This window comes from Pelodiscus sinensis, chromosome 2 (assembly GCF_049634645.1).
Source record: "Pelodiscus sinensis isolate JC-2024 chromosome 2, ASM4963464v1, whole genome shotgun sequence".
Classification (NCBI taxonomy): Eukaryota; Metazoa; Chordata; order Testudines; family Trionychidae; genus Pelodiscus; species Pelodiscus sinensis.
Genome location: NC_134712.1, coordinates 59,333,189 through 59,346,428, shown reverse-complemented (window position 1 = coordinate 59,346,428; position 13,240 = coordinate 59,333,189). Strand labels below are relative to the sequence as shown.

The window sequence follows — 13,240 nt, the reverse complement described above, 5'->3', positions numbered from 1 at the left end:
GTAGTCTGTAGGTGAGGACTGGCCTGTCCCCCAAGGCCTGTGAGAGTGAGGAGTCATTTTCCAGGATAGGTTTAAGATTGTTAATAATGCACTAGAAGGGTTTAAGTTGGGGGCTACAGGTGGTGTCCTGTTGGTTTTTCTGTTGGGCCTAATTTGAAGAATCTGATGCCTGGGTACTCATCTGGCTCTCTCAATCTGTTTTTTTTTTTTCCATTTCTCTGGGCGGATAAATTTTAAGAATGCCTGATAGAGATTTTGTAGGTGTTTGTCTCTGTCTGTGGGACTGAAGCAAATCCAGTTGTATCTTAGGGCCTGGATGTAAACAACTGACTGTGAAATATGTCTTGGATAGAAGCTAGAGGCATGTAGGTAAGCGTCACAGTTGGTAAGTTTCTAATATAAGGGGGTGGAAATGTGACCGTCATGTAATATATTGTGGTGTCAAGAAAGTGGATCTCTTATCTAGGCTGAGGTTGATGGTGAGGTGAAAGTTGTTCAATCCCTGTGGAATTTTTCAAGGGTCTCCTTCCTATGGGTCCATATGATGAAAATGTCATCAATGTAGCATAATTAGAGTAAAGGTGTGACAGGGCGAGAGCTGAGGAAACGTTGTTCGAGGTCAGCCATAAAGATGTTAGCATATTGTAATGGCTGTGCCGCTGACTTGAAGATATAAATTGTCCCCAAACTGGAAATAGTTGTGGGTTAGGACAAAGTCACAGAGCTCTGTAACCAGGTGTGCAGTGGCACCATCAGGGATAGAGCTCCTGACAAACAGTAGTCCATCTTCATGTGGAATGTTGGTGTAAAGAACTTCTACATCCATAGTGACCAGGATGGTGTTTTCAGGAAGATTACTGATGTTCTGTACTTTGTAGTGGAGACATTGTTGCAGAGAAGGAACAGCAATTCATTATGCTTACAATCTACACCCCCACCAGACAGGGCCTTCAGGGAGCTAATGAAATTCAGAAATAGGCAGCACTAACCAGGAAGAGCACAGTGAAGACAGCAGGGGAGATACTAATTCAGTGCATTTCTACTTCGGCATCTACTGGTAGGATCCCTAGCAAAAAATACAGCTCCAGACACATTAAATGAGGGCAGATGGTAGAATCACCACTTGTCCTCCATTATTCTATGGGTGAGGACAGATAGATAAGGCTGCCTCAGAGATCGTGGTTTTCCTCAGAGCATTGCTAGATAGGCAGAAGTTGAGGTATTTGACTGTTGCAATTAAGAGTTATCCATACTATTTATGTTTTGGTTTAATTGTATTTCAGGAGTTTCTAATTATAATATTTTTTTACTAACTACAAGTAGAGCTGGTAAATATATAATAAAATAGTATTATTACTTATTATTAGTGATAATTATTATTATTTAATATTACAAAAGCATATAACAAAAAATAAAAATTGTGAACATAATCTCATTCAAGGTGTTGAAAAGTAGTCATTTATCGTATTTTGTAAATTTTTCCACTATTTAAGATCAATTATAAAAAGCACTGACAATATTAATTTACTAAAACCTGGAGTTTCTGGTAAATGAAAAATTGTTGATAACCATTTTTGATATTTTTAAATGAAGATTTAGAAAAGTAAAGTTTGTTAAAAATTTTTATTTGCCAAATGTGAACCAATTATGGTCAAAATTTTGTTTTCAATAAAAAACAATTAGTTCCCAAAATTTCAGTAAGCTTTAACAATAAAGCTGTTGTAAGCTTTTGACCCATAAACTAATGCACTATCAACCTTAACTCCAGCTTCCCAATTTTTTGCATATGATATTTTAAAGATCTCCATTCCCTATTTTGTGTATTTTTAGTACCAATTAAAATGATAAAGCTTTACCCAATGTTTATTTAATAAGACTTTTTTTGCATTGCACTCTCCTTTACTAAACCTTGAAGGTGGAGAGAGGAGACCCAAGAAAATTCTGCAACAGTCACTTAGCAAAGGTTTGATGACGGCTCATGTAAAAGAGGCCGGATTTAGTGAGCTACCGCAAAGGCAGGAGATGCAGACTTGAAACTCCATAAGGAACATGATTTCTACCTGCACAAAGCAGGGTTGACCCTCTGTGGTGCTGCCTGGCCCATTCTCAGAAGCCATCATGCCACTGATTATCTATGACTATGTCTACATTACAACTGAGAGCTCAATTCAAGTTAGTACACTAAAAATAGCAGTGTAGCAGAGCAGCAGCTTGGACCAATCACCCAAGTACTACATTCAGAGGGCAGGGGGGAGTCCAAGCAAGCTTGTATTCAAAAAGCTAGTCTAAGTTGCTCCCATACTATCCCCAGCTAAATTAATATTTTTAGTGGGCCAGCTTGAGCAGACCTAGCATCTTTGTCTATCTGTAAAGGGAAGTGCACTCTCAGCTATAATGTAGACATGTCTTTGAGAGGGACTATAGACATGGAGTACACGGTAGTACCTCAAGGAATACCCTCATCTTCTGACAAATATTCACTTGAATCTCTGACAGATCCCCAGGACAGCACATGTAGACAGCATATCTGCTCACGGATCCAGCTTCTCCCAAGAAACCTGATCCTGCAAAGTTGCATTTTGTTACCAACAATGAAGGAGCATATAACAAAGGGGGGGAGGAGGTGTCAATCTTTATGTTCCCTTTTTAGCCCCACTTTAGTCTTCTTTGTTCAAAGCAGAGGAGTGGAACTGACCATTTGATCATGGCCTGATCTACTGTTCACTGAAGCCAGTGGAGATATTCCCATTAAATTCAGTGGGCAATAATCAGGCCCACAAAGAGTGACAATTTTTCAGAATATCAGAATATGGCTCAGAAAACTGCACCAAAATTGAAATATTAGAAGCACAGCCACAGTATTTTTTTCTGATTTGAATTACAAAAAGAGAGAAAGTACAAGCAGTTAAGAAGAAACAAGATATGTTCTAAAAGGGAGCCAAGATTTTATTTTTTCCAGACATATGCCAAACAAAACAGAAGAACTTGGCAACATTCAAAAAGCCAGTTTGTGGAGAAAGGAACTGAATATATAAAGCCAAGCTCCATGTGGTTTAGAAAACAGAGATGTTTGTAATGCAGGACTTGTGGTCAGCCAAAAATTTCCCAGAAGTGCAAAAGGGTATTTATTAGTCAAAAAAAGTATATTTATCAAGAAACAGTGCGCACACATGGGGGGAAAAGAAGTTAAACTATATCACAAGGTAAAGTACTTAACATCATGTAACCTGATTCAGTTTTACTATAAACAATCATTTATTTCTGGGGGGGAACCTCATATCATACCAACTCTATAATGGGTTTTCCCCAGAAATAAATGATTATGAATTAACTGTAATATAATGCAGAGTCAGGCATCTGCCATTATGCACATCATCTTGTCCTCCCATTCCCATGAGAGGTGGGACATATGGGCTGTGTCTACATTGGCATCCCTTTCCGGAAAAGGGATACTAATGAGACACTTCGGAATTGCAAATCCGCGGGGGATTTAAATATCCCCCGCGGCATTTGCATTTACATGGCTGCCGCTTTTTTCCAGCTCAGGGTTTTTGCTGGAGAAAAGCGCCAGTGTAGATGCGATTTCAAGTGTGTGCTTTCAAGTAGGAATAAGGGATCTTCCGGAAAAGGGCTTATTTTCTGGAAAAATCGCATCTACACTGGCGCTTTTCTCCAGCAAAAACCCCGAGCCGGAAAAAAGCGGCAGCCATGTAAATGCAAATGCCGCGAGGGATATTTAAATCCCCCGCGGATTTGCAATTCTGAAGTGTCTCATTAGCATCCCTTTTCCGGAAAGGGATGCCAATGTAGACACAGCCATGGGGCTATTCCTGCAATTGTGAGTATTCAGAACATGAATCATCATGTAGGAAAGAAGTATTATCCTCGTGTTACAGATGGGGATCTGAGGCACAGAGAGACTAAATGACTTTCCTAAGATGATACAGAATATATATGATAGAACCAGCAGCAAATCTAGATCTTCCAATGCCTTGACCAACTGCAAGACAATTCTTTGTAGACCATACCAAGAAGGAGTACAACAGGAGATGTCACTTCCTGGTGCCTCAGACAATGAACAACCAAGTCATGACACCAGTGCTGAAGAAGCTGAAATGACCATTTCCACCATTATGCCTTCAGAAGGGGTGGTTAATTTGTCTCACTGTATCTGCCCAGGACCTCCAGGATTAAGATTTTCTCCTCTGTGTCTTCTTCCATACCATCCCTTACACTTCAACCAGTCACCCAATTACAGTTTGTCAAATACTCTCCATCTCTTCCTTCAAAAAATTAATGAAGACCAATCTATTCTATGAGGCATTCTATCCTTTACCATATGTTTATCCTAGTTCATGCTTTAGGAATGCCAATATGTTGGAGTAGGGACATTTATTTGCTCCACAAATTCTACAAGCTGTATAATATGGTGTGCTATACATAGGATTGAGACACCAATCACAGCTGCATAGTTAAGGCTGAATTGATTTTGTACAGAACTAATAAATTACAACAACAGTTATCCTTTTCTTTTGTTCATTTTCTCTTATAAGTGATAAAAGATTAAAGCAACACAAAGTTCCATTAGCACTTCCTAAAGAAGAAAGATGGCCAGAGTTTCTTATAAAATTTTTGGAAAGACAAAATCAGAATATTGATTTGTAAGCGAAAAAAATGTTTAACGGTGAGAAGCTAATAATTCTTTGTAATTTTATTTGCCCTAAAATTGCTACAATAGATTTTGTTTCCTTGACAATTCCTGTGCAAAAGTTGGTAAAACATATGTGGATGACTTCCTGAGGTTAATAATGACAAGACTAAGTAGAAATTAAGCAGAAAATAGGTCAAATTAAGTTGGAGGGGAAAAATAACTGTTGCTAGGTGGCAGTGTACCTTAAGCAAAGAATATTGCAAATCATAGATTCTTGTGAAGTATGTTACTTACTAAGATGTATTTTACTTTTGCCCAAAATCCATCCTCCACACCTGGATGAAAAACATAAACTTACATATACATTAGGCACAGATCTTTTTTTGAGCAGACTGAGAATCAGCCCTGAATAACTGTTTGAGACAGACCATTATGCAATATCCTCAAGATAACAGCTCCACAGTCCTTTTCTAGTTGCTTGAGAACGGAAAACCTAGTGAACTGTGATTCTACAGCTTGAAAATATCAGGTATTTGCTTATTTCCCTTCATCCAACCCTTGCTGAGCTCTAACAGAAGAAAAATGCAGATAAATAAATTTTAACCACTACTTACCATTTTTCAGCATAATAATGAATCTAGGTTGTTGAAAAACATAATACAAGCACTAAAACAACAAATTATTTTGTAGTTATTTTAATAATTAAAATGTTTCTCTTCCCTGCTTAAAACAGAGTTAATTAGTCATTAGCCTATTAATTTTAGGGTGAAGATGGCTAAGACAATAAAAAGTGCAGAGGACAAAACTAATACGCAGGTCATGAAAATATCTATGTATTCAATAGCTTCAGAGGGGTAGCCAAGTTAGTCTGGAACAGGAAAAACTTTAAAAAACAACAAATAGTCTAGTAGCACCTTAGAGACTAAACAGTTACAAGAGTCTGATAAGAACCATTAGCACTTTCATTGTTTGGCTGCTTAAGTCATTAAGATGTGGAGGTAATGCCTGAGCCATATCTTGATTCATACTATTTGCATAAGAATTAAACTTGTGAATGGAGTTAAGTTCCAACCCTTCTCTGTGTATTAGGCTTGTGGAATTGGTCTGAAACAAAATGGCGACTTGGCATTAATGAGTGACCAGGAAGATAAAGTGTTAAAGATTAAAGATTTAATCTTCCTGGACACTCATTAATGGATCTCCAAATCGCAATCTTGTTTCAGGTCTTTGGTTTTTTTCTTACCTCCCTTCCTTTTTTCCCCCCCTTTTTTTCCCCTCTGCTCCCTCCCCCCCTCCTCCCTTCTTCCCTTATTTATTCTTGGATTTGGACTTCTAACACTCCTATAATCTGAAGAAGGGGGTTGTGCCCATGAAAGCTCATGATACCATCTACATCAGTGGTCTCCAACCTTTTTACACCCAAGATCACTTTTTAAATATCAGAACAGGCAAAGATCTACTGCCCCGCTCCTTCCTCGAAGCCCCACCCTCTCTATTCTCCTCCTGTCCATCACTTGCTATCCCCAGCCCTTACTTACACACTCTGATAAAGTTTATTTTTAAATTATGCGATATATAAAATTAAAATCACATGTTAATAGTTATGAAATAAATGGTCTGTTTTTTATTCATGCTATTTAAATCTAAAATGAAGCATTTATAATTATACATTTTGTGGGGACAGTTCTGCGGCTGGGGGCAGGGGAGAGGGAACAGGCTGCTGGGAGGGCAGAGGACAGGGTTCTGCAGCAGGGGACAGAATGCCAGTGGGGACAGAGTTCAGGGAGTGGGGATGGGCATGGGGACAGAGCTCTGTAGCTGGGGACAGGGGAGTGGGGACGGGAATGGGGACAGAGTTCTGTAGCTGGGGATGGGGGAGTGGGGTTTGGGGAGTGGGGAGAGCGGACAGGGGGCGGGGTGCCAGTGGCAGCAGAGAGTTCCCTGCATCTGCCTCCTCCCAGGATTCTCCCCCCCCCTTCCCCAGAGGGAAGCCAGCACCTGCCTCCTCCAGGCCCAACTCCCTCCCCCCCCCACAGCGCAGGGAAACCCCGCACATGCCTGCCCCAGGGCCAACCCCTCCCTCCCGCGGTGGGGGCAAACCCCCGCTAGAGCCTGCACCGGGGCAAATCCCACCCTCCCGCAGCAGGGCCAAACTCCTGCGGGAGCCTGCCCCAGGGCCAAACCCCCCCCTCCCGCAGCGCAGCCAACCCCCTCTCGCAGCACGACCAACCCTCACAGGCGCCTGCTCCGGAGCCAAACCCCCCTCTCACGGCGCGGCCCGGCCTTGCCAAGCCAGGCCAACTCCCCCCTCCCCTCCCCTCCCCTTGTCTCCCCTGCCCTCCCACAGCGCGGCCAACCCCTGCGGGCTCCTGCCTTGGGGCCAAATCCCCCTCCCGCGGCACAGCCCAGCCAACCCCCTCCTCTCCCGCAGCGTGGCCAAACCCCGGGGCCGACCCCCGCTCCCGCGGCGCAGGGAAACCCCTGCGTTCGACTCATCCCTCCAGCACCGGCGGCGCAGGGAAGCCACCGCACTCCTCCCCCAGGGCCAATACTCCCTCCCCCAGCACACAACAGAGCTGTGGGAGGGGAGCAGCCCGCGCACTTCTGGAACCCCCGGATGTGACACGGGCTTCAGACAGGACTTCCGTCCACCCCGCGGGAAGCCGGCACTAAAACAGAGTTAGGTAGTGGGGCTTCTTGGGGGTGAAGGAAAAATGGGGGGTGAGGGTGCCCGAACGCCTCGCGATCGACTGGTCGAGGCCTCGCGATCGACGGGTTGGTGACCACAGATCTACATGTTTTGTTAGTCTTTAAGGTGCTACTGGACTATTTGTTGTTTTTTATGCATTCAATGCCCTTGCAACACATAGCACACTAAAACAAGTTCTTAGGTGAAAGAGATAACAGCATAGGTTAGATTTTCTGGTATCCTCTTTGTCCTTCCTAATGTTTCCTCAAACAGAAAACTACCTTAACATATTGCCTAAATTAGCAGAGTGGTGAAAAAGACAAGCTGATGACATCTCGTGAACTACAATTCACTTGGTAAGAAAGCTGTTAACAGGCTCACAACTTGTCACAAAGAAGGACAAGATGTTCTGGAGACCAAGATGAAATCTATCTTCCTTTCAGAAGTATCTGTCTGGGCTCAGAAGGATTTTAGTCTTTTTTTTGTGTGTGTGTGAGGGAGTCTGAACTAATGAGGAGAAAGAAGTTTGAACACAAGCATGATTCAGGGCACAATCAAGCTGTAACTGAGGGGGGTAGTAAGAAATGTCCCTTAGGGAAGGGGTGGGGAACTTTTGGGTAGAGGCCGCTGACCCACAGAAAAATCAGTTGTGGGCCAGGGGCCAAAGGGAGGAGGCAGAGGGGCTAGCATGCCAGCGCAGGCTCCCAACTGCTGGAGTAGGCCCTAAGCCTCAGGGCCCAGATCCAGGCAACCCAGGGACTGTATCCAAGGGAGCCATTTCAGGAGGGTGTGGGGGAGGGGCAACAGCTGTGCCCTCTGGGACACAACTTCCTTTTCATCCCGTTCCCCGGACGCTAAGGGAGTGAGGGGAAAATGCTTGCAGTCCATGCATGCCTCTCACACCTGGGTGGTAAAGAGAGCTCTTTCCCCTCACTCCCAGAATGCACGGCTGCTGCCCCTATTAACCTCCCGAAATGGCACCCTTGGCTGCATCTGACCCCCATGCCTTAGGTTCCCCACCCTGCCTTAAGGTATATATATTCCATAATTCCCCACTTCAGGGTTCTTTGAAGCATTGGTTCTGACCATCATTAGAGACTGGATGTTGAACTGGAAGGACCATTGGTCTACTCCCTTATGGCAATACTTGCATTGCTATATGGTAAAGTTCACATAAGTTACATGGGATATACTTTTTTTTATTCATCTCAGAGTATTAACTCTAAAGCCTAGTTTTGGCTACCAGTCCCTCCAGAGCAGCCTTTATTCTTCATGCAATAACAGATACTGAAGTTTAACCCAAAATAATATTTGCAGTAATCGAGAAAACTTTTGTTCTTAATTATGTTTCTTCACTATCCTTGATGTTAAACTTTGGTAAAGATTGTTAGAAATTAGCCTTTCCTTTGTATTCTTTATTCTTTATTATTATTATTATTACTACCACAATTCAACAAATAAATGTTTATAAAAAGGGAAACTCCTTCCTTTGCAATCCTTTGCAATAATGTATTTAAGTAATTTAGCAAAGAGGCTGCCTTTACCTCATCCTGAAACCTGATTATGATTAATGCACACTTATATTACTATGCAAGAAACAGCAAAAATATTAAATTCAGTAATACTTAAGAACAAAATCTTACACACTGCAGCTGTTTTAAATAAGCCACTCCAAATAAAGGACCCCAATTCTGCAAGCCATACCTAACCAGCAAACCAAAGCACTTAGCATGTGCTGAAGCCAAACTAGAGCTAGTGCTTCCCTCACCTTTGAACAGCTTCTAAAGAAAGTCATCCTCGCAACGCCTCATGAAACTTATAAGGTACACCTACAGAGCAGCGTTATTTTGGAATAACTGACATATTCCAAAATAACATAGTGCACATCTACATTACAAACCTTTATTTCAAAATAATGTAAAGTTGGAGGACTTCTTTCTCCGACTCCTGAAACCCTCATTTCATGAAAAATAAGGGAAGTCGAAGGAAAAAGGCTTTTCCTTCAACTTCCTGCTGCATAGATAGCACCAAAAGCCGACTTAAGGTATTTCGACTTCAGCTACGCAATTGACGTGGCAGAACTTGCGTAGCTTAATTCAACATTAGCCCTGCTGTGTAGACGTATCCATAGGAATTAAAGAAAATTCTCTAAATCATTAGGACATTTAAACTCCTTTTATGTGGTCTGAAATGCAATAAAAATAAAAATGGTAAATTAAAAGAGTTCACAAAATATGAATAATTGTTCAATAATTTAATTCAACAAGGCTTCACAGCCATGACAAGCTATACAGGTGTTACCAAGGGCTGGAGCTACATACTGGGTTTGATCCTGTGTCTATTTGTCAGCCGCTATATAGTCTGATGCCATTTTCGCCATGTTTCTCTTTCCTCTCAGTATGGATTGGTTTCTCCTCATCATTTTTTTTATAAAAAAAAATCTGTGCATTTGCCTTAGTTTTGCACATTTTATTGTAGACAGGTAGTGTGCTAGTATGAAAGCTCTATGTAGAAATCTGTAGTATTCTAGCTGGATGATGTTTTATTTGTTCTTTTCAATGTCAAGAATATTGGTTTCAGTTCATAGAATTTTAGTTGAGTAAACAGTCATTTGATTTGCTGGACATGATAGTGAATTTGCCAGGTCTCATTTATAATGTAACTCTGTTTTAGCACAACAGTCATACACTTCTGTTCCAGAAACCAAGCTTTCACCTGGGGGTTGGGGCAGCAAGCTTTCCCTACTCCTGGAGCTGAGAGTCACATGGGGAGAGCAGCCTGTATTTTCAAGCAGTCTGGAGCTGCAGCAGACAGGGAGCCCAACCTGCCTTGGGAGTGCTGCAGGGCTGCTGGTCAGGAGATGCTTAGGGTAAGCACCTCCCAGCTAAAGCCTTCCTCTGGCACCCCGGCCCCTCCCACAGCCCAAATCTCTCCCCCAGATCACCATTCAAACCCTCTGCATCCCCCTAGCCCAGGTCACAACTCCTTCCCAGACTCTGTATCCCTACCTACACCTCTCCCCAGGCCAGAATCTTCTCCTACACCTATACTCCCTCCCTGACTCCACTCCCCAAACCTCTCCTTTACCCACATTTCCTCTTAGACCTTACACAGTCTCCTGTACCCAGTCCCTTACCCCGTATGCCCTTCTGCACTCAATCTCCATTCTAGACCCCACATCTCCTCCACAGAAAAGTGCACTCCTGACCACTTTTCAAAAACTTGGAGTGCCCCCCATCAAAAAATGACATACAACTTCACCTTAAGCTGACAGTGACAGGGCAGGAAAAGTGTAAGTTGTTTATTTGATACTATGTGTGGTATTCAACACTCAGTTTTTCTTACCCAGGGAATGATGAAATGTTCCTCCCATACCTAGTAATTGAACTTTACATGCAAACATGCCACAGGCCTGACCCTGCACACCTATTACATCTTAAATCCTCACTGGTTTTGATTTGAGAGCACAAGAAATCATCCCTCTTGAGTTAATCATCAGCCCACCACATTCTTGTACACGATGCATGTGTCTGCATGTTGCACAAACACTTCACTTGGAAATCACAGGCTTCCAACTTCTCCCAGCCCTGCAGAGATCACGGGGTATATGCAAATCTCAAAAACGGGCCAAGTTTCAAACTTGTATTTGGATGCTGCCTCGCCTCAGGACATGGGATCTTCAGACAACATCCTCGGCTAAGAAAACAGTCGCTGCTGTTATCCCTGCGAGTGGACGAGGGGAATGGAGGTTCATGTCACTCTGGGAGTGTGAGAGGCGCCCCTAGTCTTTGTTACTTACCTTGTGCATTTCACAGGAGCCTTTGAAGACGCCCCGAAAGCCCCTGGCTCTATGCGGAGTACGTGACAGGCTCAGGGCAGTCCCAAAGCAGCAACTCAGCATCTTGCAGCTCCGCTTGCAGGGCGCGCGGAGAACGGCTCGTGACCTGGGCTGGGGAGCCGAGCCGCCGCCTTTCTACTCACCGTCCCGCTGCCCCAGCGCCCGGCGGGGAATGGGGGTACTTACCCCTCGCCCCCCCCCCCCTCCTGCCCCCATTCGCACAAAGCCTCCGCCAAGCCGGCCAGGGAAAAGCAGCCCTCCGGGCTCGTCCAAACACTGCACAGCCATTGCCTCCCCGCCCCCTTACCTCCTCCTCCTCCAGCCGCAGGCGCACGCCGCCCAGAGGAGCAGCGCTGTGGCGAGGGCTAGGCCGTAGGTGCAGAGCTGCAGCTCCCAGGGGCCCATGCTAAGGAAGAGCGAGCGCGTCTCCTGCTCCCGCCGCTGCTGCAAAAGCTGCTTCGCCCTCTGAGGGGAAAGTTTGTGTCTGTTGCAGATCCCTGCCTGCAGCTCCCCTCCCGATCCTCCCCCGGCCAGGGGCTGGGTTTGGCATGGGACTTCGGCTACCCGCTGGGCAAACCGCCCGCTCCCCTCCCCTCCCCCAGCCGGGATTGTCCCGCCTGCTGCCCACGGGAGAGGCAGACAGACCTGGAGGGGGCAGGCGCTGCACTCCGCCCCCGGGAGCAGTTATTTGTTCTCCGGAGGCCCGGGCAGGAGGTGGAGTGGGAAGTGGCCCCGCACAGACGTGTCGAGGAAGGGGAAATGGGTGAACTATGCGTTGCTGCCCTAAAAAGTTCCCTGCGCTGAGTCAGCGAGCTGGGGAATGTACCTTGTAGAAATCACCCGCCCACCCAAGAATGACCCACAATTAAAAGGAACGTCCCTGCTCAGCTGATGAAGCGGGGGTTTCCCCACGAAAGCTCCTGAGTCCATATATTTGGATTAGTCTCTGAGGCTATGTCTAGACTGCAAGCCTCTTTCGAAAGAGAGCGTCTAGACTGCACGCGGAACTTTCGAAAAAGCAAGCCGCTTTTTCGAAAGAAAGCAGCGAGTGAGTCTGGGTGCTCTCTTTCTGAAAAGCCCTGTTTGCTTTCAAGAACGCCTTCTTTCGAAAGAGCACTTTTGAAAAAAGGTGTTCTTCCTCGTGGAATTAGGTTTACCGCCGTCGAAAGAAAAGCCGCATTCTTTCGATTTAATTTCGAAAGAACGTGGCTGCAGTCTAGACGCAGGTGAAGTTTTTTCGGAAAAAGGCTACTTTTTTCGAAAAAACCCCTGAGTCTGGACACAGCCTAAGGTGCCACAGAACCACTGCTTTTTTTTAAAGGTGCAGACTAACACTGCCACCCCTCTGGGATTTGTCCCCTCCATGGTGACCGTAGTGTACCCCTGCCCCAATTACAGGCTAGATGGAGTTTAAATTGGTATCTTTCAGTCCCATAAAATAGGCTAAACCAGCTGGATTTGGAGCAATTTGTATCCTGTGTGGGGGTGTTGAGAGCCATTGAACCAAACAAAGTGGCTGCGTCTAGACTGGCATGATTTTGCGGAAATACTTTTAATGGAAAAGTTTTTCCATTAAAAGTATTTCCGCAAAAGAGCATCTAGATTGGCACGGATGCTTTTGTGCAAAAAGTGCTTGTGCACAAAAGCATCCATGGCCAGTCTAGACACAATTTTGTGCAAGAAAGCCCCGATCACCATTTTAGCTATCAGGGCTTTTTTGCGCAAAACAGTTCTTCCCTGTCTACACTGGCCCTCTTCCCTGTCTACACTGCGCAAGAGGGCTTTTTCCCGAGCGGGCACGGGAAAGTATTTGCGCAAGAAGCACTGATTTTGTACATTACAAAGTCAGTGCTCTTGCGCAAAGTCAAGCGGCCAGTGTAGACAGCTAATCTTGACAATCTAGACGCACCCAGTCTGTATATTATGGAAAACACTTCAATCCAAGGGGATGTCCATAATTGGTTGTAATCCCACCAAAGTCAAGGGACAGAAAGCAATACTATGATGTGCAAGGATCAGGCCAACCTTCTTACTGAAAGAAAAACTGATGTTTTCCTGTCAT

General features: G+C 44.6%; 1 protein-coding gene across 4 annotated transcripts in view; it reads right to left on the bottom strand.

Moving 5' to 3' along the window:
• The window catches only part of CYP7B1 (cytochrome P450 family 7 subfamily B member 1), a 169,581-nt gene extending 157,685 nt beyond the window's left edge, over positions 1-11,896 (bottom strand). The window contains exon 1 of one of the 4 annotated variants that reach the window (XM_025180018.2): positions 11,486-11,896. Coding sequence is in view for 1 of the 4 variants with exons in the window: in XM_006113647.2 (XP_006113709.1) it covers positions 11,486-11,583 (98 nt within the window). In the remaining 3 variants the exon portion in view is untranslated. Of the gene's footprint in view, positions 1-11,139; positions 11,383-11,485 lie in introns of those variants that run through there. The other 3 variants (XM_025180016.2, XM_006113647.2, XM_025180017.2) reach the window with 3 other exon arrangements.
• Between the last annotated feature and the right edge of the window lie 1,344 nt (positions 11,897-13,240).